General features: G+C 48.2%; 1 protein-coding gene across 2 annotated transcripts in view; it reads left to right on the forward strand.

The window, feature by feature from the left end:
• C2H14orf180 (chromosome 2 C14orf180 homolog) overlaps positions 1 to 26,433 on the forward strand; it is a 32,371-nt gene that overhangs the window by 2,242 nt on the left and 3,696 nt on the right. Inside the window, exons 2-3 of one of the 2 annotated variants that reach the window (XM_077323812.1) lie at positions 3,767 to 3,923; positions 10,040 to 10,166. In XM_077323812.1, the coding sequence (XP_077179927.1) occupies positions 3,906 to 3,923; positions 10,040 to 10,166 (145 nt within the window). In that variant the 5' untranslated portion in view covers positions 3,767 to 3,905. The remainder of the gene's footprint in view (positions 1 to 3,766; positions 3,924 to 10,039; positions 10,167 to 26,433) is intronic. The other variant, XM_077323811.1, reaches the window with a different exon arrangement.

Here is a 26,433-nt window from a genome sequence, read left to right on the forward strand (position 1 = left end):
TGCATGGCGGAGGGAATCCCCCGGAATCGCATGTGCACATGCAAAACACCAGGGCTGGAGAGCCTGGTATGCTGCCTGGAGGTGGCAGCAGTGGGGAGGAGCGGGGGGCATGGGGCCCCCACCACACGATGGCAGGGTCAGCATGCCCCTCTCCCACCAGGGTGGGAGTGGAGGGACTCCCTGGCCAGCTCCGTGGCTCTGCAGAACTGACAGGGCTGTGCAGTGTCCCTGCAGGGACACTGTAGGTTAGGGGTAGAGCCAGGCCCAGGATTCTGGTTTTCGATGGGGTGGCATCACCTGGGCATGGAATTGGGGTCACTGTAGGTGGGCAAGTAGTTGTGAATTTCCAGTGTTGGATTAGATGACCTTGGAGGTCCCTTCCGACTCTATGATTCCAAGAATCCATGACCATATTGTAGATTTCTTTCTCTTTAATACTGTTCCAATATATTTTTTTTGGTTTTGGATCATATCTTCTTTTTCTTTCTTTTTTTCTTTTTGCATATTAGATATGCATCGACATTTAAACTTGTAGAATGCAGCTTTCCTTTAATGCTGGTAGCTCCCATGAAAGGAAATTGAGCCAGGAGGTGCAAATGCAATTTAAAATGTACAAATATTTTTCATTATCTTTCATTTAAATTTGGGCATAAATGTTATAGTATACGGGATTATTACATGTGAATTTAATTATTTATTTCTTATATAGAAACAGTCCTAGATGAGCCCGGAGGTCTCTTCGAACTCTATGATTCTAATCCATGGCTTCAAATTTAAATTGGTTTTTACCGGAGACTGACGAGGTTTTGTTGCCATTGCACAACAGGACCTTGTCTCCGAAACACAATTGTAAGGAGCTTAATTCTGAAAGAAAAGCAATTGATTGATTTCTCTTATGGAAACTATCAAAGGAATTTCTTTTGCAAGAAGAGTCTTCCGTTTGAAGACTATTTAGATTATTTTTCTAATGAGATGCCTCTTGTGGCGCAGGGTGGTAAGGCAGCCGACATGCTGTCTGAAGCTCTGACCATGAGGCTGAGAGTTCGATCCCAACAGCCAGCTCGAGGTTGGATACTCAGTGAAATTCTTCCCCTTCTGTAGGCACCGCTCCGGATCCTTGGGAATATCTCAGGCCGGATTGGGCAAATGTACAGCAAAGCTGTCACCCAGTGCGAGAATGCATAGCCATGCATATGAAAGTTCCATAGTTTAATCTCATGCACCTCTCCCAAGACCTTGGAGATTGAGCAGGGTGCCAAATTAATGATCTCTCAATATGACACCACCTCTCACATCTTCAGGTCCCGTATGTTTCCTTAGCAACCCGAGGCCTGTGTAGGAAGTACCAAAGACACTCCATGCTGTATGGCGGGGGTCGTCAACCCCTGGTCTGCGGCCCGGTTCCAGTCCGTGAAGGCCACGGTACCGGGCCGCAGGCAGCCGCACCTGCCTCCCCACCCGCAGTGAGACGATCGCCAGGCCGCGAGCGAAGCAGCTGCTGCGCATGCGCGTTTGCTCCCCCTGCTGGTGAAAACGCGCATGCACGGCGCCCGGGCCATCTGCTCTCCCCCACCCCCGGAGGTGGTCCCTGACCACAGAAAGGATGGGGACCGCTGCTGTATGGTGTCCAACGTATCTTTGCCTGATTTGCAAATCTACCTGTAGAGAAGTCTTCATGTACAGCCCAAACCGGATCACGTGCGCCATCTTGCTAATCAGGTTGCTACGGAACATGGCGTTTGCAAATGTTTTACACAGCTCCGGATAATTGCATCCGACAAAGAGGAAACCCATCTTGCCGTCTCTGGACAAGCGGAGGCTATACCCTATTATTTGCCAAATACATCCGGAACATTAGAATCAGGATGTTAAACAGGAGGATCAGTTAACTCGTGGGAAGCTGAAGGAAGGGTCCTTCCTGATTTATTCATTATCTCTCTGTTTGTTGAGCCTGATACATATGCTTCCAGTTACAGTGGCACACTTTGCCGCCCGCTATTACACGATTTTGTTTTCAGATGGCCCGAGATCAGGTTACCTCATTATTAATATATGCGCAACCGCGCATCTGTGCATGAAAATGCTGTATCGGCGCAGGACGCGCCCAAGCCTTTGGAAGTGTTAATAGTTAAGATAAACTAAGTCCATTATCATTGGGAACGACTATTTCTATGACCCTATTTGCAATAAAACCAGATTCAATGATATGAGAAAATTGCTACGTTTTGGAATAATTGAACGGGGCTGCCTGAACCCATAGAAAAGCATCATTTACAAAATACTTCTCTTGTCTCGAGTATTTATTCCCCGAGAACGAAATGGGGGGGAAGAAGAGTTCAGGGTGTTTCTGCCGCTTTTCCCATATGCATAAAAAAATTTTATAGTGAGATTTGTTTTTCCTCCAGTGCGGAAATGCAGCGGAGGGGGGGCGTCTCTTGGTGTCGCGGCTCAGAGCGGCAGCTTCGAATCTGGCGAGCTGGGTTTGATTCCCAGCTCCTCCACGTGCAAGCAACTGGGTGACCGTGGGCTAGTCACAGTCCCGATGCTGCTGTTCTCACAGAGCAATCTTGTCAGAACTCCCTCAGCCCACCGACCTCTCACAGGGTACCTGTGGTGGCGGGAAGAAGGGAAGGTAATTGTAAGCTGCTTAGAGGCTCCATCAGATAAGGAAAAGCAGGGCATAAAAAAGCACAGCTCTTCTTCTTCATACAAGGAACAGCCCCAAGAGGCAAGCACTGACTCATCCCTTCCTGTCCTTCCCTCTCAACAGGAAAAAAGTTGAGAAAGGCTGCTCTAAGCTGAACATGTGGACAGGAAGCCCCACTCAGTGACAATCTGGAGCCACACCGGGTCTTTGTATCATAGAATCATAGAATAATAGAGTTGGAAGGGACCTCATGGGTCATCTAGTCCAACCCCCTGCACTATGCAGGACACTCACATCCCAATTGCTCATCTACTGTAACCTGCCACCCCTTTGCCTTCACAGAATCAGCCTCTCTATCAGATGGCTATCCAGCCTCTGCTTAAAAATCTCCAAATACAGAGAACCCACCACCTCCCAAGGAAGCCTGTTCTACTGAGGAACCGCTCTAACTGTCAGGAACTTCTTCCGGATGTTTAGATGGAATTTCTTTTGAATTAATTTCATCCCATTGGTTCTGGTCCATCCCTCCGGGGCAAGAGAGAACAACTCTGCTCCATCCTCCATATGGCACCCTTTTAAATACTTGAAGATGATTATCAGATCCCCTCTCAGTTGTCTCCTCTCCAGACTAAACAGACCAAGCTCCCCCAACCTTTAAAAACCAGTCAGTACAAATTTACATATTAAATCATCTATCAAGTTTCTATTTAAGATTTAAAACACCATTGAAAGAAGAAAAAGAAGAGTCAAAGTGGCTTACAAATCCCTTCTTTTCCTCTCCCCACAACAGACACCCTGTGAGGTAGATCAGCCTGAGAGAGCTCTGACAAGACTGCTCGGGGAGAACAGCTCTAACAGGACTGTGTCTGGCCCAGCATCACCCAGCTGGCTGCATGTGGAAGAGCAGGGAATCAAACCCAGCTCACCAGATTAGAAGCTGCCACTCTTAACCACTACACCAGGCTGGCTCTAGGTGCACAGACCACTGAAAGCCTCTTCTGTGGGGGATGTCCCATGTATTCTTGCAGAGTTCCCAGTCATTTGCAACAGGCCTTATGCAGATTGCAGAAAGCCCTCTGTTTCTGAATTCTGATTCGTCGATTGGTTTTGCGTTTCAAGGATTCCTTCTCTCCGACATTCCGTTGACTGTCCTATGCCACTCTTGCAGGAGCCATGAGAGAGCAAACCCCTCACGTCCTTCTGCAGTACCGCAAATGCCCAACTTTTGCAGCATGAAGACGTCTCTTCCGATTCTCCAATGCACAGAAAAGCCAAGGTAAGGCCAGGTCTCCGCCTACCGCAGACAGCTGTTATTAGCACTGACTACCGTGTTGGCAGTCCGTGGGGGAGCTGAGGGTTGCCTTTTGTTTGGCAGCCAGTGACAGACTTGCTGTGATATCACAGCAAGCCTGGGAAGGTACAAGCTGGAAGTGGCATAAGCTACAGAGACTTCTAGCCCAGCAAATGGGAGGATGGAAAGCTTGATTCACCTTTCTTTCCATGCCGATTTTTCTTGATTCAAGGGGAGCTGCTGTACTCTTGTAGCACTGGTTGGTTTGCCATTTCAGACAAGCAGAAGAACCGTGAAGATGGTCAAGTTTGCCATTTCATGGACTGCTGTCTGGGAGCTGCTCTTAATCTCCTATCGAACCGTCTGTTCCTTGTGATATCGCAATCCCATGAAAAAATGGGAATTATCCAGGCTATTCAAAATCCAATTAAAAAATTCTTTAATTTCTTCTTCTTTGTTGTTGTTGTTGTTGTTGTTAGTCGCGAAGTTGTGTCCGACCCATCACGACCCCAGGCACAATGATCCTCCAGGCCTTCCTGTCCTCTACCATTCCTTCTTATGGTTATTCAAATAATAATAAATATTCTCAATCATCCAAAATAATTACACACAATCAAAATGGGTTCCCGGGTAAACTCTTCCCTGTTTTCCTTATCTTCATCAGTAATTGTGGCCCTTAATTATATTTTAATTATATTTTCACCATCCCATACTGAGATCCTCATTTGACAGAGGTCTGTCAAATGAGGATCTCAAAATATGATGAGCATAGAGCCAAAGTGATAACTAATATTAAAGAATTCATGATTGGATTTTGAATAGCCTGGATAATTCCTATTTTTTTCATGGGACTGGGAGCTGCTCTTGGCACCGCCTGAAACTTAACTGCATCACTGGGAGTTTGATAGGAACTGTCATTTTCTCAGGCTTCCGTTCCGGAGAAGGTGAAAAACAGCAAGCTTAGCTCATTGGACAAGAAATCATGCAGGGAAAGGCGGAGAATGAAACGTGGGTCCCAGTCCAGGCCTAAAGAGGTGGGGAGCTCCCCCTCACTGGTGGTCTTCAAGCAACAGCTGGACAGATTCTTTTCATGGATGCTTGAGGCTGATCCTGCATTGATCAGGGGTTGGACTAGATCGCCTGTAAGGCCCCTTCCAACTCTAGGATTCTAAGATTCTCCATGCAGGGCTGGTTCCAGGTTTTGATGAGCCCAGGACAGAGAGTGATCAGGGTCCAAGTTTTCTTGCTAGCCCCACCACTGGGACCTACCAGTCACAGTTCCCTTCCTGCTCCCATCTTATACCCCCACCCACATCTTTAACCGCTCCTGGCGGAGCGGAAGAAATAAAACAGTAAGGGCCCCGAGGGCAGGCACTGTCCGGGATGAGGAAGGGTGCCGATAGGCCCCTTCCCCTTGACTGACCAGCAGAGGGCCCAATCAGGAGGCGCGAAGCGCCTCCCGATTGGGCCCTCTGCTGGTCAGTCCACCCCCAAGCTGCCAATCAGCAGACGCGCGCAGCGCGGCTGCTGATTGGCTGCTTGCCCGGCCACAAACCAATTGGGAGGCGCGAAGCGCCTCCCAACCCGCCCCACCCCCCCACCAGAGCTTCCCTTCACTCCGGCGGCCATTACTTTGCTGGCCGCCGAGAGCGAAGGTAGGCTCCCTGGCCCCTGCCCCGAAAACGGCTCGCCTTAAAGGCGCTGGGCAAGCCCCGGGGAAGGCGCTCCGCGGCTCCAGGAGCCGCAGAGTGCCTTCCCCGGGGCTTGCCCAGCGTCTTAAAGCCCACCAGCCCCCTTAAAGACGCTGGGCAAGCCCTGGGGAAGGCGCTCCGTGGCTCCTGGAGCCGCGGAGTGCCTTCCCCGGGGCTTGCCCAGCGTCTTAAAGCCCTCCCCTCGCCTTTAAAATGCTCCCCAAGCCCTGGGGCCTGGGGAACATTTTGCTACATGAGGGTGAGGGAAAGCAAACCCTCCCCTAGGGCCCGCTGTATTTTTTTGACAGCGGGCTCTACTGCTAGTGAGACTATAAGACCGTTTATGCACTGGGGGTTTCATGCTGGGCTGCAGGCTGGAGTTTTAGTCATGGCAGGTTGCCCCACCTCTTCCTGCACCCACATGGGGGCGCATTTGGCCTGGTGCACCTCATCAGCCCCGGATCTGTGCTTCTGACAGTGGGGTGGGGCAGTGAAGTTCCCAGTGCATAAACAGTCTAAGAGAAGCCATGTTGGATCAGGCCAATGAATCATGCAATCCAATATTCTATGACACACAGTAGGCCAAACGAGGGATGCCAGCTTCCAGGTGGGAACTGGGGATCCCTTGGAATTATAGCTCTTCTCCAGACTAGAGAGTTCAGTTCCCCTGGAGAAAAGGGCTGCTTGGGAGGGGGGACTATAGCATTATACTCCACTAAAGCCCCTCCCCACCCGAAATCCCATCTATACCTGGCTCCACCCCCAAAACCTCCTGGTATTTTCCAACTCAGAGCTGGCAACCCTAGCCGAAACACAGAGGCCACCAGGAGGTCCACCAGCAGGGCCAGAGGAGATCAACCAGTGCATTCTTCCCTTGCCTTCTCATGACCCTCCCATGGTCACTTGGCTCCCTTTCCAAAATAGCTGAGCAGCCTATGTAGCTGGAGGCACAAAAAGCATGGCTCTCCATAGGGCGTCCAATTTGAGCAGGGGAGAAGGGAGTTGGAGGGAAGGTTGCCAGCCCAGGGTTCAGAAATACCTGGAGGCTTTGGGGTGGAGCAGAGAGTGGGTGGGATTTGGGGAGGGACCTCAGTGGAGTCCACCCTAGGTAAAGGTAAAGGTATCCCCGGTGCAAGCACCGGGTCATGTCTGACCCTTGGGGTGACGCCCTCCAGCGTTTTCATGGCAGACTCAATACGGGGTGGTTTGCCAGTGCCTTCCCCAGTCATTACCGTTTACCCCCCAGCAAGCTGGGTACTCATTTTACCGACCTCGGAAGGATGGAAGGCTGAGTCAACCCTGAGCCGGCTGCTGGGATTGAACTCCCAGCCTCATGGGCAGAGCTTCAGACTGCATATCTGCTGCCTTACCACTCTGCGCCACAAGAGGCTCCTGGAGTCCACCCTACAAAGGAGCTATTTTCTCCAGGGTAACTGATCTGTGACCTGGAGAGGAGCTATAATCCAGGACTGGTATCCCTATGGGAAGGAGGAGATCTTTGTGGGGTATAATACCATGCAGTGCCCCTTCCAAAGCAGCCAAATTCTCTATCTCCCCCTTGAGAGCAAATGCCTGTCTGACAGGCATTCTCAGGGCTCAAAGTTGTGGGTGTAAACTTTGGGAGAGCACAAAAACAACAGGGAGTACAAACAGCCTCAAGGAAACAAAAGAAGAATTTCTACCTAGTGTGGGCACGCAGGAGCAGAATTTAGAAAGCTCATTTCAGCAATCAATGCTAAGCCATCTTGAGTGAAAAATCTATTTTTAATGATGACAGGTCCCTGGAGTTTTACCAGTGTCTTTACGGTCCCCTAGAACAGTAAATCATGTCTCTTTCCAACTAAAGTTCTATCAATAATTTTATTGTAAGCTTTGTAGAAAATTCTAATGCTCCTATCCCACTTTATTGCAGTAATAATGGATCTAATTTGTAAAGCATATAAAATGTGGCTGTAACGTTATTGGCATGAGACACATATACGGCCCCTCCACAGCGATGTGATCTTCTGGTAGCTTTGGATGTCATTGATAAAGATATCTTGAAGGGATGCTTGAAGGGATGCCAATGGATTTTTGTTTTATTTTGAAGAACAAAAGGCACCGATATGGGATCGTAGTTGGAAGGAGCTCTGCAGGACATCTAGTCCAACCCTCTGCTAGATGCAGGGTCAGCCTAAAGCATCCATGATAAGAATCATAGAACCATAGAGTTGGAAGGGGCCATCCCGACCATCTAGTCCAATCCCCTGCTCAATGCAGGCTCAATGTAAAGCATCCATTATAAGAATCATAGAACCATAGAGTTGGAAGGGGCCATCCCGACCATCCAGTCCAATCCCCTGCTCAATGCAGGCTCAATGTAAAGCATCCATTATAAGAATCATAGAACCATAGAGTTGGAAGGGGCCATCCCGACCATCTAGTCCAATCCCCTGCTCAATGCAGGATCAATGTAAAGCATCCATTATAAGAATCATAGAACCATAGAGTTGGAAGGGGCCATCCCGACCATCTAGTCCAATCCCCTGCTCAATGCAGGATCAATGTAAAGCATCCATTATAAGAATCATAGAACCATAGAGTTGGAAGGGGCCATCCCGACCATCTAGTCCAATCCCCTGCTCAATGCAGGATCAATGTAAAGCATCCATTATAAGAATCATAGAACCATAGAGTTGGAAGGGGCCATCCAGACCATCTAGTCCAATCCCCTGCTCAATGCAGGATCAATGTAAAGCATCCATTATAAGAATCATAGAACCATAGAGCTGGCCGTATGAGGAAAGGTTGGGGGAGCTTGGTCTGTTTAGCCTGGAGAGGAGACGACTGAGAGGGGATCTGATTATCATCTTCAAGTATTTAAAAGGCTGCTATGTAGAGGATAGAGCAGAGTTGTTCTCTCTGGCCCTGGAGGGACAGACCAGAACCAATGGGATGAAATTAGTTCAAAAGAAATTCTGTCTAAACATCCGGAAGAAGTTCCTGACAGTTAGAGTGGAGTTTCTCAGTGGAACAGGCTTCCTTGGGAGGTGGTGGATTCTCCATCTTTGGAGGTTTTTAAGCAGAGGCTGGAGAGCCATCTGACGGAGAGGCTGATTCTGTGAAGGCTCAAGGGGGTGGCAGATGACAGTGGGTGAGCGATAGGTTTGTGAGTGTCCTGCATAGTGCAGGGGGTTGGACTAGATCAGTGGTCCCCAACCCCCGGTCCGGGGACCGGTCCCGGTCCGTGAATCAGTCGGTACCGGGCCGCAGCTCCTCCTCGTCCTCCTCCCCGGCTGCTGCCTCAGGGGCTGCCCTGCTATTCTGCCGTTGGCTTACCTCTGGTGCTCCCCAGCAGCCGCCATGGCTGGGGCTCCCCCTTGGCATGGCACTGTGCAGCTGCTGCTGGCAGCACCCCCCAGAGGGCAGCAAGAAGTCAGGGACACCAGTGGGAAAGCATGTAGAGCAGGGGTTCAGGCGATGGCAATATCCCTCGGCAAAAGACTACCCCCCCGCCAGGCCTCAGTAAAATTGTCAAGTGTTGACCGGTCCCCGGTGATAAAAAGGTTGGGGACCACTGGACTAGATCAGTGGTCCCCAACCTTTCTGAGGCTGGGGACCGGCAGGGCATTGTCATGCCCGCGCATTGGGCCACGCCCGCACATCGGGCCACGCCCGCACATCGGGCCACGCCCGCACATCGGGCCACGCCCGCACATCGGGCCACGCCCGCACATCGGGCCACGCCCACATTGGCCGTGCCTGCACGATGTGCGGCCCGGCCCTGATTCCCTCTCCCCGCCCTCCCGCAGTAAGAAGCTTCCCGGGCCGCAAGCTTGCGGCCTGGGAAGATTTTTACTGCAGGGAGGGCGGGGAGAGGGAGCCGCGGCCCGGCGCCATGGCCTTTGCGGCCCGGCACCGGGCCGCGGCCTGCAGGCTGGGGACCACTGGACTAGACGACCCAGGAGGTCCCTTCCAACTCTATGATTCTATGATTCTAAGCATAAGAAGGAAGGAAGGAAGGAAACCCAAATTTTCTATCTTCCCCCACCACTAAGAATTGAGGCCAGTTTCTTTAAGGGTATCACCATGCAGTTAAAGCAGAATGGCTCTGTGCCTCATGATGCTATTACATCACCTTGTGGTTCCTGATTAGTTGGGATCACATTGTGAAGGAGGAAGGCTACATAGCAAAGCGTGTTAGCATGTATGTGTTTTGGGAGAAATGGCAATGCAGCAACCACAGGTCAGGCTATGACCAGATGCAAAAAATAAAAAAAAAAATCCCGGAAAGGGTAGCAAGCAAGGGAAGCAAATATTTTGGGCCCACTTTGGAAACACAATATTTGCCCTAAAGGTTGGTTGCCATTTTTGTTCTACTACATGTGCTCTCAAGTGACTGTCCGTTGCTATGATGATCTTCTCTTTCAGACACTCTGTGCCAAATGTCCTCCTTCCATCTTGCGGAGAAGGTCACCCATGAACCAAGCCCTGAGTGAGAAGCGAAAAGCCGAGAGAAGAGTTCGTTTCCGAGAACCAGATGAGATTGTTGAACATGGTATGTTCCGTATAAGCACCAAGCATCTTTCACCCTGTGGCCCCTCCCTCTCCCTGGGGTGCATCTTATATTGTCACCAGGGCCTTGCTTTGTGATGAATGGTTCTAGGCTAGCCAACCAAATTCATATCAAGAGGCATTGGTGGCTGAGGAAATGGCAGGGTCATTATTATTATTATTATTATTATTATTATTATTATTATTATTATTATTATTATTATTATTATTATCATCATCATCATCATCATCATCATCATTTAATTTTTTAGACCGCCCTTCTCCCAATAGGTCTCAGGGCGGTTTACAACATAAATAGTTAAAACACAATAAAATCCCCATAAAAACCCCAATTAAAAGTTACATATAACATATAGCGGCGGTGGTCACAATTCTGATCTTAGTTCAGCCTGGTGGAGAGAGTAATGTTCAGAAGAGGGTGGCACCAATACAATAGATCTAACCATGATCTCGGTGTTAGAGATCTCCATATTGGAGGGGATCCTCTGATGGATCAGTGGGAGAGCTGCCCTGGCCTCAACCATATGCCTGGCGGAAGAGCTCCGTCTTACAGGCCCTGCGGAAAGCTGGTAGATCCTGCAGGGCCCTCAGCTCTTCTGGGAGCTCGTTCCACCAGGTTGGGGCCAGGACTGAAAAGGCCCTGGCCCGGGTCGAGGCCAGGCGCACATCCCGTGGGCCCGGGACAACCAGTAAATTCATACCCGCAGAGCGGAGTGCCCTGCGGGGGGCATAAGCAACCAAGCGGTCCCGCAGGTAGACGGGACCCAGGCCGCGTATAGCCTTAAAGGTCAATACCAATACCTTGAATCTGATTCGGAAACAGACTGGTAACCAGTGCAGATGACAAAGCACCGGCTGAATGTGGGCCCTCATAGGTATTCTAGTGAGGACCCTGGCAGCCACATTTTGGACCAGCTGTAACTTCCGAGTCATCATAACCAACAAGATACTGGTGGAAGTTCTGAAGAGCAAGGAAACAAGCTTGTGTGGATCCATTTTGGGCAATGCTATGGCCTCTTAAACCTGATGAATCTTGAGTGGCAGGACCCATGGTATGGGTCTGCAGTATCCAGACTAGTTAGCAGAGTGCTCAATTAAGCTAGTGTGCACAGCATAGCACGGCTGGCAACTGAGTGCATGAAAACTCCAAAACAACAAAAGCAAGCAAGCACAGGTTCCGATTGGGCTATTAAATTAATGTGACAACGACTTATTAGAGAACTCCATTCTAAACAAGAAAGGTAAAAAGATAGACCCTAATCCAGCCTTTCTCAATTTCTTAACCTGGAGGTCCTTAAAACATTCTTCAGTTTTCGAGAAACCCCAGAAATGATGCGATCATGCAGAATATGTTTGTTTGTTTGTTTGTTTGTTTGTTTGTTTGGTTGGTTGGTTGGTTGGTTGGTTGGTTGGTAGGTAGGTAGGTAGGTAGGTAGGTAGGTTGGTTGGTTGGTTGGTTGATTGGTAGGTAGGTAGATAGGTAGGTAGGTAAGTTGGTTGGCTGGCTGGCTGGCTGGTAGGTTGGTTGGTTGATAGGTAGAAATGTAGGTAGGTAGGTAGGTAGATAGGTTGGTTGGTTGGCTGGCTGGCTGGCTGGTTGGTTTATTTAGCTTTTATATTGTCACTCCTGGCCAGCCAGCTCAAGCTGGTTTACATCCAAAAAGAAAACAAAACAGCGAAAAAAAACTCCCTATCCATCCCACCCACCTTCAGGTGGGGAGTTCAATGAGTACATGCCGACCTAGGGCCCCTTCCCTTCCCAGGTCAGTCATTGGCCATTGGGGGGGGCAGGTCAACATGAATATATATTTAACACACTTAAAGTATATATATGTTAAAAATAATTCCCATCCATTGGGGAAACCCTTCCAGGGCTATCAAGAAAGCCTGCCCTAATCTGATCTAACTAGTTGAATGGGGAGAGATGCAGGAGGCATCTCTCCACCCACAGTTCTACAGACATCAAGATGGAGAGAGGGGAAGAAGAAGCAGGACACAGGATGCTGTCCCTGTCTAGCCTTAAAGAGATCAGAAAGAGGAGTGGCCAGTGTTCCTCTCTATCTTACTGACTCTATGGTCAGGAATTGCCCCCTGCTGCAGACTGAGGCAAGAGGCATTGCACAGGGCACAACTCCCAACAAAACTTAACATAGTTTGGAACCTCAAATTTAGGCTTGCCAAGTGTCATCTCCAGTGGGTGATGGGGGTAAGGTTGCCATGGAAACTCTGGGGATTTGGGGATGGAGCCTGGGGATAACAGGGACCTCCGTGAGGTACACTTCCAGAGAGACAACGCCCTCCTAAGCATCCGTTTTCTCCAGGAGAGCTGATCTCTGTCGTCCAGAGACCAGCTGTCATTCCAGAAGATCTCCAGGTCCCACCTGGAGGCTGGCAACACCACTCAGTGGGTCTTAATCCGGCTGCAGTAAAACTGACCCCAGATTTGCACTTTCCAAATTTGATTAAGGTTTTCTCTCCTGGGAGATTTCTTTTGTTTGCTCTGGGCGTTCGCGTAATCCTCGGAGTCCGAAACGGAAAACAACACCTGGAGTATTTTAGTAAGAGATGGGAAGACGCAAATAATCTTGTCTGCCCCTGCCAAGTTTCTGTCATTTGTATCTTTTAGCACAAACACTCTCTGACACCTCTTATTCTGCTGCATCTCAACGCACAAACCGCCCGTCCGGCTTAGTTATGGGCGGCGGTAAGAAAAGCTGTCTGGCACCCTCTGTTCGTCTCCATTTCTCTTTGTATTGAAATTTGGATGGTTCTTGTCAACAAAGCCCATTCGGAGACATTATGAAGTGATAGATTCCCCCTTATAATAAGAGTAGCGATTGCTTCTTCTCCTCCTTTTACACAAAGCTTGATTTTTTTGTTCCTTCAGCATTTTATAGCGGTCATTTGAGAAATAATACAGGGCCATCGTAATAAAGATTTTCTCCTTGCAATGGGCTATATTTCTGTAACTAGCACAATTGAATGCGCATCACCATTCATCTTAGAGTGGAGATATACGTTTGCCAAAAGCATTCCATCCAGATTGTGTAGAGCCGGCTTGGTGTAGTGGTTAGGAGGGCGGATTTCTAATCTGTTGAGCCGGGTTTGAATCCTCGCTCCCCTGCATGCAGCCAGCTGGATGACCCTCGACTAGTCACGGTTCTGTTAGAGCTGCTCTCACAGAGCAGTCCTGTCAGAGCTCTCTCAGTCCCACCCACCTCACAGAGTGTCTGTTGTGGGAAGAGGAAGGGAAGGTGATTGTAAACCACTTTGAGACTCCTTCGGGTAGAGAAAAGTGGCATATAAGAACCAACTTTTCTTCTTCTTCTTCTTCTTCTTCTTCTTCTTCTTCTTTTTCTTCTTCTCCTCCTCCTCCTTCTCCTCCTCCTTCTCCTTCTTCTAAGCTGCTGTCTTTACAATGCCTGGGAAACATTATTATTTTTAATTTTAAAAATGGGTGAAACAAAGGTCAAATTAACTACTGCAAATATATACATTTTCAACTCTAGGGGGGGAACCCTATCCCCACATCCCCAACTGGTTGCCAGGAGGGACCGGGGAACCCTAAATACTGTCAGCCATGGTTATCTCTGCATCCTGGAATGTGACCAATGTAATCTTTATCTGTGAACCATCTCTCCCTGCCTCTTTCCTGGTAACCTCTTCCCCTGTTTATTATACCTGCCTTTAGGTTGCATCCCACCAATCGGCTGCCCTTTGATCTGGCAGGATACTGGTTCTCATTCGTCTTGCTAATGTCACTCAGTGGACAGCCAGAGGTGCTGCATCACATCTGTTCTCTTTCTGCGTTTGTTTTCCTTGTTGTTATATCTTTCATAGAATCATAGAATCATAGAACCATAGAGTTGGAAGGGGCCATACAGGCCATCTAGTGCAACCCCCTGCTCTACGCAGGATCAGCCCAGAGCATCCTCAAGCATCCAAGAAAAGTGTGTATCCAACCTTTGCTTGAAGACTGCCAGTGAGGGGAAGCTCACCACCTCCTTAGGCAGCCTATTCCACTGCCGAAATATTGCAGATCCTGTTTTCCGCCAGAAACTGGAGCTGGGGGGGGCGGTTGAGGAAACTGATATCAGCTCACCTTTGCTAAGGTTCCTCAGTATTGGCAACGTATTGATTAGGTTGACTTGCTTTTATCCAGTAAACTGGTCTTTGCCGCCCAGATCCGGTTCAAAGTTCTGGTTTTGACATTCAAGGCCCTTCGTGGTCTGGGTCCCACATATCTGAGGGACCGCCTTTCGCCCTATGCCCCCCACAGAGCTTTACGCTCTGCAGGTACTAATTTACAGGTAATTCCCAGCCCCAAGGAGGCACAGCTGGCCTCAACCAGGGTTGGGGCCTTTTCGGTCCTGGCCCCTACCTGGTGGAATGAGCTCCCGGAGCAGTGGGCCCTGTGGGAATTACCAGCATTCCGCAGGGCCTGCAAAACGGAGCTCTTCCGCCAGGTCTCTGGTTGAGGCTGGTGCGACAAGAAAGATCTGATGCCCAGTGTTAAGAGCATAGAACTCGCTAGTCCAGGGGTAGTCAACCTGCGGTCCTCCAGATGTCCATGGACTACAATTCCCATGAGCCACTGCCAGCAAACGCTGGCAGGGGCTCATGGGAATTGTAGTCCATGGACATCTGGAGGACCGCAGGTTGACTACCCCTGCGCTAGTCAATCTGCACTCCCTACTCCTGCGCCCACTGTTGTATTAGTCTTCTTTTTGAGGAGTTTATTTTATTTATTTATTTATTTATTTATCATACTTCTATACCGCCCTCCCCGGAGGCTCAGTTAATGGGGCGCAGAGCGCCATGGTCTTTTAAACCTTGTTAGGAGTCTATTGTGTTTGGAGACATGTCCGATGGTTTTAATGGGGCTTTGATACGGACAAAGTGTAACCCGCCACGAGCCAGTCATGGGAGTGGCGGGCAATATGTCCAAATAATAAATAAATAAATAAAATTTACAACAAGTCAAAAGTCTGTCATTGTGGCAATTGATAGAAACCTCAGAGGTACCAGCCTCTGTCCTTAGAAGAACAGTTATTACAGTCCCAGAAGACCCACAGCCCCAGAGGTTGGCATTACAGTCCACGCTGCACATATTGGCCCTTTGCACTGGTTTGGTGTAGTGGTTAGGAGTGTGGATTTCACTCTCTGTGAAGCCAAGTTCGATTCTGCACTCCCCCACATGCAGCCAGCTGGGTGACCTTGGGCTCACCACAGCACTGATAAAACTGCTCTGACCGAGCAGGAATATCAGGGCTCTCTCAGCCTCACCTCCCTCACAGGGTGTCTGTTGTGGGGAGAGGAAAGGGAAGGTGAATGTAAGCCGCTTTGAGACTCCTTTGGGTAGAGAAAAGCGGCATATAAGAACCAACTCTTCTTCTTCTTCAGTAATATCAGGGCTCTCTCAGCCTCACTGCCCTCACAGGGTGTTGTGGGGAGAGGAAAGGGAAGGCGACTATAAGCCGCTTTGAGACTCCTTTGGGTAGAGAAAAGTGGCATATAAAAACCAATTCTTCTTCTTCGGTAATATCAGGGCTCTCTCAGCCTCACTTCCCTCACAAGTTGTCTGTTGTGGGGAGAGGAAAGGAAGGTTGATTGTAAGCCACTCTGAGACTCCTTTGGGTAGAGAAAAGCGGCATATAAGAACCAACTCTTCTTTTTCTTCAGTAATATCAGGGCTCTCTCAGCCTCACTTCCCTCACAAGGTGTCTGTTGTGGGGAGAGGAAAGGAAAGTTGATTGTAAGCTACTCTGAGACTCCTTCGGGTAGAGAAAAGCGGCATATAAGAACCATCTCTTTTTCTTCTTTTCTTGAGAACTTCATAAGGGTGCACCATTCTCAGCCTGCCACTAGATCCCCCGCCAAACGAGCTGCCTCCTTTGTTACGTTTTAACATCTCCCCCATTTGTTTTCGCGACCGAGAGATCTTTCTTTACAAGCTTAAGAGCGATGTATCTTTTCCATTCTGTTTCCCAGACGTTTCCCGCTGTGACTACATCATCGGCAAGCCAAAAATCTTTAACTGGGGGCCATTAGTGGAACCGATGGATGTCTGCTTGCCGCGATGATGATGAATTGCATCGTGTCACTGTTAAGAATAAAAATTAGCGCAAACGGCAGCATTTGCATTGGCGGGGAGGCGGGGAGAGAAAACCGCTCGACATGGCGCCCCTGAGAGCCGTGCTTGACATGAACATAAAACTCCATCGTCTTCCAATATTAATTTTAAGGTAATAAAATAAGACCTTGCTTAATTTTCAAGATCTGACAAAACTGGGCTGGCCTCGGCCAGCCAGGACAGGATTCCATTCTCTCACTGATGCAAAATTTTGCTTTCTTAGCCAGTGAGCCGTCGTGGTTAAGAGTGGTGGGTTCTAATCTAGCGAGCAGGGTTTGATTCCCTGCTCCTCCACATACAGCCAGCTGGGTCACCTTGGGCCAGTCACAGTCCCATTAGAGCTGTTCTTTTGGGGCAGTTCTCTCAGAGCTCTCTCAGCCTCACCTGCCTCACAGGGTGTCTGTTGCAGGGAGAGAATGGTAAAGGCGATCATAAGCCACTTTGAGACTCCTTCAGGTATATACCTGAAAAGCCAGGTATAAAAACCAACTCTTCCTCTTCTTAAAGCCATTTGAATAAGAAGAATTTCTCAAAATCGTGCTCAGAGTTGGATCATAATGCCAGTACAGGAGAGCAATGACAAGGAGAGGCATTAGGGTTGCCAGCTCCGGGTAGGGAAGTTCCTGGAGATTTGTGGGGTGGAGCCTCCTGCCCTCCAAAGCAGCTGTTTTCTCCAGGGGACGTTTGGAGATCAGCTGTAATTCTGGGAGATCGCCAGGAGGCTGGCAGGTGTCACTAACAAACAGGAGAACAGAAGCCCAGGCCTTCCCCTGATGTGGCTTCAAAGCACTTGGGCTTCAAAGGTTTACAGCATCTCCAGAGCTTAAGTTCCCACCGTTCTACCAGAAGAAGAAGAAGAAGAAGAAGAAGAAGAAGAAGAAGAAGAAGAAGAAGAAGAAGAAGAAGAAGAAGAAGAAGAAGAGTTGGTTCTTATATGCCGCTTTTTCTCTACCCGAAGGAGTCTCAAAGCAGCTTACATTCGCCTTCCCTTTCCTCTCCCCACAACAGACACCCTGTGGGGTGGGTGAGGCTGAGAGAGCCCTGATATCACTGCTTGGTCAGGACAGTTTTATCAGTGCCGTGGCAAGCCCAAGGTCACCCAGCTGGCTGCATGTGGGGGAGTGCAGAATCAAACCCGGCATGCCAGATTAGAAGTCCGCACTCCCAGCTGGCTCTCAGGAACTACTCTGATAAGCAGTGGGCAGCCTTCTGGTGATTAGAGGTATTAATCCGAGGTGTATTGATAGTCAGGTTTTAAGTTATGTTTTACTGTTTTAATTTAATTCATGCGATAGTTTTAACTGTGTTGTTTGCTGCCCCGAGATCCCAAATGTGGAGCAGGTTACAAATATTATTGTCATTGTTATTAATCATAGAATTCTATTATTCTGCTATTATTATTTATTCCATTTATAGCCCACCTATTCCAAAGCTCAAGGTGGGTTACACAAAAATATACCCCTACGCCTAAAACCAGCAACCCCAGTCAAAAGCATCAAGATAGCAAAAATCCCTCTGACCACCTACATTCAACCATCAGGGGATTCGCTCGATGATACAAGGTCACCTGAAGGGGGCCAGTAGATCTAAAGAACCTGGCCTTAACCAAAGACCTGTCGGAAGAGCTCTGTTTTGCAGGCCCTGTGGAACCTTGACAGTATAAATGTATCATTAGTAGTATAAATTTGTTAACACCCAAAGCCATGAGTCTATTATAAGTATTATTGTTGTTGTTGTTGTTATCATCATTATTATTATCATTATTATTCCCTTTTTCTCACTGGGACTCAAAGCTGACCCATTATTATTATTATTATTATTATTATTATTATTATTATTATTATTATTATTATTATTATTATTATTATTTAATTCTCAAAGTTGACTCAAAGTTGACCCATTATTATTATTATTGTTGTTGTTGTTGTTGTTAATATCGACATCAACATCAACATCAATATCAATATCAATTATAATAATAAATTATAACCCGCCCCACACTTGGGGTTTTGGGGCGGCTAACAACACAGTTAAAACTATAGTTTGAATTACGGTAAAACTGTAAAACATAATAATCTGTTCCACATATTTTATTTCTGGTAAGGGCTTGGAGGAGGAGTATGGCTCATGGTTTAAGTGCCACTCTGCGCTTAACACCCACTCAGGGCAGCTGTCCCGCTCCTCTAAATGTCTTGTCTTCTGTCCAGTGGCCAGCCAATCGCCTTCTGTCCCCCACCCCTGACCACTCCCTCCTCCTCCCACTTCCCTCCAAGGCTCAGAGGCTGCAGATCCCTGCTGCATGTGAGCTGCCCCTGCCGGTGAGTTCCCTAACAGCTGCCTGCAGCCTTTCCAGGTCCCGGGGGGGGAGGGAGAGGCCGTCCACAGAGTTCTTCCACCCCACCCCTCAATCTTGTGCCCATTGTATTCCTGAATACAATGGGCAAGTTCCCTAGTTTAATATAAAACCTGTTGATAATAATACATTTCATCTACAGTGGAGCTACATCCTTGCGTCTTTGGAGTTTTCCTGATACAAGTGGTCTTTGCATGTTGCAGTGGAATTTGGTAATCATTCTAAGGGGTACAGTTAAATTAGCATTCAATTCATCCGCGATCCATGTTAGTGACCCCACCCCCTACCCAGGGCCCCTTCCCTTCCCAGCCCCTAAAGGCCCACCAATGGCCATTTTTGGAGGAGGGTCGACACGACGATATATTCTCGCACCAAACCATCCACAAATAAGACATATAAATAAATAACTCCCACGCATTTGGGAAACCCTTCCAGGGCCATCAAGGAGCCCCAGGGTGTCATGAAACCCTGATCTAAGTATTGATCATGGCCACCTGGCTCCCAAGATCTCCCAACAGAACCCGTCTTGTCTCGTTCCGTGAAGAGCCCGAAGCAATTTCGCCGGGCTCGTTTCAGACACAAGCTCCCTCGGTCCGGAAACATCCGCCAACAAGTAGAATAACCATTTGAATCAGCCCTCGCCGGGGAAGGAGTTAGCCGGCCCACCACTGGCTGACATTTACTCACCGAAGGCGCGGCGAGAGTCATTTTAAACAGCGATCGATTTAACAAAGAAAACGGAAGGCTGTTCAGAGATAATTTGCAAGCGGAAAGGAGGGCTCCGTTCAAAATGAATAAATCATTCGCGGCAAATAGTTCCCCCCCTGACTCTATTAGAGAGCATTGATTCGGTTTCTCGGGTGCTTTAAAATGATTTGCTCTTAGCACGCCGCCTTCCCCCTGTGCACTTTTTGATCCATTATTATGGGTTGGCTGCCTGCTTTTATGACTTCTACTTTCCTCCATATGCCTCCACATGACAGCTTAATTGTTTACTATGAATTCTGGGACCCGTAATAGCAGCTAATTTAAATAGGCCAGGGTGAACAGCGGACCTTCCGTCATAATGATACGGGCCCTGTTTTCTCTATTTCAAAAAAAAAAAAAAGTCTTTCCCTTCTTGGTTGCATGGGCCTATTCCAAAACAAATGATTATCTCCTGCACCATATTTTTCAAAAACGATTATTAGCCAAGGCGTGAATTGGGCCTCCGCTAGCACCAGCCATTCCGAAACGGCTTTATAAAAGAACGCGGCGATTGCCGAATAATAACAAAACATATGAAAATGGTCATACGGTGTCGGACCGGCGTTCTGTCTAGCTCAGCAACCTGTCAACGGATGTGGGGCGGGCAGCGCGCCACATCCATTCATAAGCAGGGCCAGACGGCAGTCTCTCCGTACAAAGGAAACCTGCACTTCGGAATCTGTCAGATCGAAGAAGAGCTGGTTTCTTGTTCTCTGCTTTTTATTATCTAATCTAAAGGAGTCTCAAAAGCGGCTTACAGTCGCCTTCCCTTCCTCCCCCCGCAGCAGGCAGCCTGTGAGGGAGGTGAGGCCAAGGGAGCTCTGAAAGAACTGTGACTAGCCCAAGGTCACCCAGCTGGCTACATATGGAGGGGTGGGGAATCAAGCACAGTTCTCGAGATAAGAGGCAAACGCTTTTGAACCAGTACACCATACTGATTCTCGAATGATTTCGTGGAATAAGGGTTATTGTTTCACTGGCAGTCTTCAAGCAAAGGTTGGATACACACTTTTCTTGGATGCTTTAGGATGCTTTGGGCTGATCCTGCATTGAGCAGGGGGTTGGACTAGATGGCCTGGATGGTCCCTTCCAACTCTATGATTCTATCTTTTTATACCCCTCTTTTCACTACCCAAAGGGGTCCCAAAGCAAGTTATAAACACCTTTCCCTTCCTCTCCCCACAATAGATACCCTGTGAGGTAGGTAGGTCTGAGAGAGCTCTGACAGAACTGCTCTGTCAAGAGAGCTCTAACAGAACTGTAATTGGCCTACAGTCACCCAGCTGACTGCATGTGAATGTGCATATACCTGTTTGTAAGAAAGAGCCAATGCACATTTACTTTCTGAAGGAAACCAAAGACCAATACCTGGGTAAATATGAGGTTGGAATTGCCCATTTATTTAGTTATTCTTTTTTTATATAGTTCATCTTTCTCATTGGCACTCAAAGCTGACATTAAATGATGCAATATAACTCAACAGTGTCTAACTTACAGCAAACTATACACAGCAGTATAGAACACAGCCCCCCAATACTTTGGCCAAGTAACTTAGCCAGTTTGGTGTCGTGATTAAGAACAGTGCCTTCTAAACTGGCGAGATGGGTTTGATTCACCGTTCTTCCACCACATGCAGCCAGCTGGGTGACCTTGGTCCAGTCAGAGTTCTCTCAGAGCTCTCTCTACCTATCTCACACCGAGTCAGTTGTGCCGAGAGGAAGAGAAACTGATTGTAAGCCAGTTTGAGACTGCTTTGGGTAAACAAAAGCAGAGTACAACAAAAAAAAAAACAGCTTGGTGTAGTGATCAAGAGCGACACCTTTTAATCTGGAAAGCCGGGTTTGATTAACTGCTCCCCCACATGCAGCCAGCCAGCTAGTCACAGTTCTGATAGTTCTGTTCTCACAGAGCAGTCCTGTCAGAGCTCTCTCAGCCTCACCTACCTCACAGGGTGTCTGTTGTGGGGAGAGGAAGGGAAGGTAATTGTAAGCCACTGCGGGTAGTACAAAGCAGGGTATAAAAACCAACTCTTCTTCTTCTATAGATGAGAGAGAGAGTCCTAGTGATTCCCAACCAAGCTTCTGATTTTCAGTTCAGATTTGGGATATTCTTCATATTCTGTTCAATTGCGCACACTACAGATTTTGTATCTTCCAACTCTAGGATCCTGGATTTGAATCCCCATTTCTAACATGGAAGCTTGCTGGGTGATCTTGGGCCAATAACATTCTCACAGCCTAGCCTACTATGCAGGGTTGTTGTGGAAGAACAGAAGAAGGGAGAACAATGTTCTATGGGCTAGTCACAGTCCTGGTAGTACTTTTCTTACAGTGTCACCAGGGCTCTCTCAGCCCCATCTACCTCGCAGGGTATCTGTTGCAGGGAGAGGAAGGGAAAGCCATTGTAAGCCACTTTGAGACTCCTTCGGGTAGTGAAAACCAGGATATAAAAACCAACTCTTCTTCAAATGCACGAAGAAAAGAATTAAGTGTAATCTGTACATGGATGTTACATGCTGCTGCCGTAACTTGTAAGCATGGTTACAGCTGTGTAAAACATGAAGGAGAGCTTGGTCATGTTTATAGATTTCATAGAATCATAGAATCATAGAGTTGGAAGGGACCATACAGGCCATCTAGTCCAACCCCCTGCTCAACGCAGGATCAGCCCTAAGCATCCTAAAGCATCCAAGAAAACCTTTGCTTGAAGACTGCCAGTGAGGGGGAGCTCACCACCTCCTTAGGCAGCCTATTCCACTGCTGAACTACTCTGACTGTGAACATTTTTTTCCTGATATCTAGCCTATATCGTTGTACTTGAAGTTTAAACCCATTACTGCGTGTCCTCTCCTCTGCAGCCAACAGAAACAGCATCCTGCCCTCCTCCAAGTGACAACCTTTCAAATACTTAAAGAGGGCTATCATGTCCCCTCTCAACCTCCTTTTCTCCAGGCTGAACATTCCCAAGTCCCTCAACCTATCTTCATAGGACTTGGTCCCTTGGCCCCAGATCATATTCGTTGCTCTCCTCTGTACCCTTTCAATTTTATCGACGTCCTTCTTGAAGTGAGGCCTCCAGAACTGCACACAGTACTCCAGGTGTGGTCTGACCAGTGCCGTATACAATGGGACTATGACATCTTGTGATTTTGATGTGATGCCCCTGTTGATACAGCCCAAGATGGCATTTGCCTTTTTTACTGCTGCATCACACTGCCTGCTCATGTTTAGCTTACAATCCACAAGTACCCCAAGGTCTCGTTCACACACAGTGCTACCTAGAAGCGTATCCCCCATCCAGTAGGCATGCTTTTCATTTTTCTGACCCAGATGCAGAACTTTACACTTATCTTTATTAAATTGCATCCATTTCATTTCCAGCTATGTTTAGCTGCAGTTAATTAACCCCGAAGACGGACCCTCTCAATATTAAGAGCAGTCCGTCAAGAAAAGCAAACAGAAACTTTTTCCCGCAGCAGGCTACGCAAATTGAAATGTAATTTTTCTCCCATTTGACGCTCACCTTGAAGGCCGCTTGTAAATACATTTCACTTACAGCGTTCCCAGTTTGTTTCCCCCCACCCTAGTTCGAATAAAACCTGGCTCGCGTTGCAGGAAGAAGGCCGGGGAAGCGCGCTTCTTTTATCAATGTCCAAGAAGCGTTAAACGTATTTGACGGCGCCTTCTGGCCTTCCGAAGTCTTGCAGCTCTCATGTTTTGCTGGAATGCGTTTTTTCGAAAAGAGGACCTGCAAAACTATCCAAGCCCATGCATTAATTATGGCATTCCTGTTCTCCTTGTGTATAATCAGGCCCTTTCAATGCTCCATTAGATTTCATCACGGTGATTCGGCCTCCTTTGTGAAGGAGGTTTTTGTCGCTGCTAATTAGCCAGCGGGTGCCGGAGAGCAACATTCAAGGCCAAAAGGTTGGAATGATGCCTTGTGGGGGGGGGGGGGAGGGCAGGCCAAAGGAAGTGGGTCCCTTTTGAACGGCTGCCAGGCGGAACCAAAAGGGGACGATTTGCTATGCAGAGATGTGACAGGTGGCACAGTGTGGTCCTTCCCCTACATGCCTTTTCCACCCTGCCAAGTTCCCACCAGCTAGGATTTTGGATATGTGTTTGGTGCATCCTGGGGAGGAACAGCTGGAGAATGGGGAGGGATGGGGTTCGGAGCCCTGGTTCCATGACAGAGCACCAGCTTTGCATGTGAAAGGTCATAGGAGATGGGAGGAGACTGCATGAACACCTGTCAGAAGTGCGTGTTTTTTAAAAAGAGGAAGAGTTGGTTTCTATACCCTGCTTTTTACTACTTGAAAGAGTCTCCAAGCGGCTTACCATCGCCTTCCCTTCCTCTCCCCACAACAGAAAGCCTTGGAGGTAGGTGGGGCTGAGAGAGCTCTGGAAGAACTGCTCTGTGAAAACAGCTCTAACAGGACTGTGGCTAGACCAAGGTCACCCTGCTGGCTGCATGTGGAAGAGCAGGGAATCAAACCTGGCTCACCCCATTAGAAGCCACAGTTCTTAATCACTATACCAAGCTGGTACTCCCTGAGAAGATAGGGGAGAGGTTGGACTGGATAACCCCAAGAAGGTAGAGGGGGTGGACTGGATGGCCCTTTGTGGCCTCTTCCAGCTCTGTGTGATTCTGATAATGATTCTGGGTTCAGTCCCTGGCATCTTTAGTAAAAAGGAGCAAGTAACAGGTGATGCAGCAGGGGAAGGAAACATGGTACAGCCCAATCTCGTCAGATCAGCCAGAAGATGGACCACCAAGGAAGCCTCTGTAGAAGAGGACAAAAACCAACCACCTCTGCTTCTCAACTGCCTTGAAAGCCCCTTGATGGGAAGGAACACTGTTAGTCTACTGCAGTTTGTCAGCCCTTTATGCACATTGTTGATGATACCCTGGAGAACCACTGCCAATCAGAGCAGACAGCACTGACCTTGGTTTGATTCAGTGTTCAGCTGCTTTATGTGAAGGGGACCGCTAGTTTGGTGTAGTGGTTAGGAGTGCGGACTTCTAATCTGGCATGCCGGGTTCGATTCTGCGCTCTCCCACATGCAGCCAGCTGGGTGACCTTGGGCTCACCACGGCACTGATAAAACTGTTCTGACTGAGCTCTCTCAGCCTCACCCACCTCACAGGGTGTCTGTTGTGGGGAGAGGAAAGGGAAGGCGACTGTAAGCCGCTTTGAGCCTCCTTCGGGTAGGGAAAAGCGGCATATAAGAACCAACTCTTCTTCTTCTTCTTCTACGTTAGCATTAACCCCGTATTTATGGATTTATTTCCAATCCTAAGGGAGATATCACGGGATGGTTCTCCTAAACGGAGAGAGGGACAGCGGTGGCGTTCCCTCTTTGAGCATTTGTCCAAACTGTGGCTCTCCAGATGTCCATGGACTACAATTCCCATGAGCTGGCAGGGGCCCATGGGAATTGTAGTCCGTGGACATCTGAAGAGCCCCGGTTTGGCCACCCCTGACATATGGTGTGCCACCAGGTTCCTTTGCACAACGTATTTTCGAATGCCCACTCAAAGTGGGATGCATCAATGTTACAAGCTTTGCAAAGAAGGAAGTACCACAACTCTGTGAGTGCAAACATTTTGTCTAGAATGGCAAGCATTTGTTTATTTATGCATTTGCAGGCTGCCCTTCCCCAGGGGCTCAGAGCGGCTCACAGCAATCATTACAATAAACAACGAAACAATAACATTGACACATTAAATCCCCAAATCCAAATGATTTCAGTTAAAAGTCTAACAATTCCTGAAAGGCCACCTCTCCAATTGAAGCCCCCCCTCCCTAAAACCCGCCCTCGGCAGGCTCCACCCCCAAAGTCTCCAGGTTTTCCCCAACCTGGAGCTGGCAACCCTATTTCTCTGCCTCTCTAAGCCAGACTTTCTCAACCAGAGTCTCGTGAAACTCTGGGGTTTCTTTACAGCCCTGGAAGGGTTTCCCGAATGAGTGGGAGTTAATTAATTTTTATATATGATTTAGATTTAATTGTAATATGTGATTTAAAAGTGTTAAATATTTAGCAGGTGATATGACCATATCTGGTAATGTTCTCCTCCCCCCTCCCAAATTAGCCGATGATGGTCCTAGAGGGGGTGAGAAGGGGCTCCGGGAGAGCATGGACACAGCTCTGTTTCCCAACCATATTCTGCATGATTGCGCCACTTCTGGGGTTTCTCAAAAACCGAAGTATTTTGAATTAATTAATTAATTAAGGTAGTAGTAGTAGTAGTAGAAGAAGAAGAAGAAGAAGAAGAAGAGTTGGTTCTTATATGCCGCTTTACCTGAAGGAGTCTCAAAGCGACTTACATTCGCCTTCCCTTTCCTCTCCCCACAACAGACACCCTGTGAGGGAGGTGAGGCTGAGAGAGCCTCGATATTACTGAAGAAGAAGAAGAGTTGGTTCTTATATGCTGCTTTTCTCTACCCAAAGGAGTCTCAAAGTGGCTTACAGTCACCTTCCCTTTCCTCTCCCCACAACAGACACCCTGTGAGGGAGGTGAGGCTGAGAGAGCCCTGATATTACTGAAGAAGAAGAAGAGTTGGTTCTTATATGCTGCTTTTCTCTACCTGAAGGAGTCTAAAAGCGGCTTACAGTCGCCTTCCCTTTCCTCTCCCCACAACAGACACCCTGTGAGGTGGGTGAGGCTGAGAGAGCCCTGATATCACTGCTCGGTCAGAACAGCTTTATCAGTGCTCTGACTAGCCCAAGATCACCCTTAGGGTGGGGGAGGGCAGAATCAAACCCGGCACCCCAGATTAGAAGTCTGCGCTCCTAACCACTACACCAAACTGGCTCTCTTTATATACCGCCCTTTGCTGTGACATCTCTGGACAGTGTACATAAAACATAAAACCAGTGGGGAATGGGAATGGGAAAGGCACTCAGAACATTGGAACAGAATAACCTGAGCAAGAAGGACAGAAACGATTAACAGTTCAACATATGGGCAATCGTGAACAACTGAAGGGGAACAGCAACAACCAGGGGCAAGTTG

The sequence above is a fragment of the Paroedura picta genome, chromosome 2 (assembly GCF_049243985.1).
Source record: "Paroedura picta isolate Pp20150507F chromosome 2, Ppicta_v3.0, whole genome shotgun sequence".
Lineage (NCBI taxonomy): Eukaryota > Metazoa > Chordata > Lepidosauria > Squamata > Gekkonidae > Paroedura > Paroedura picta.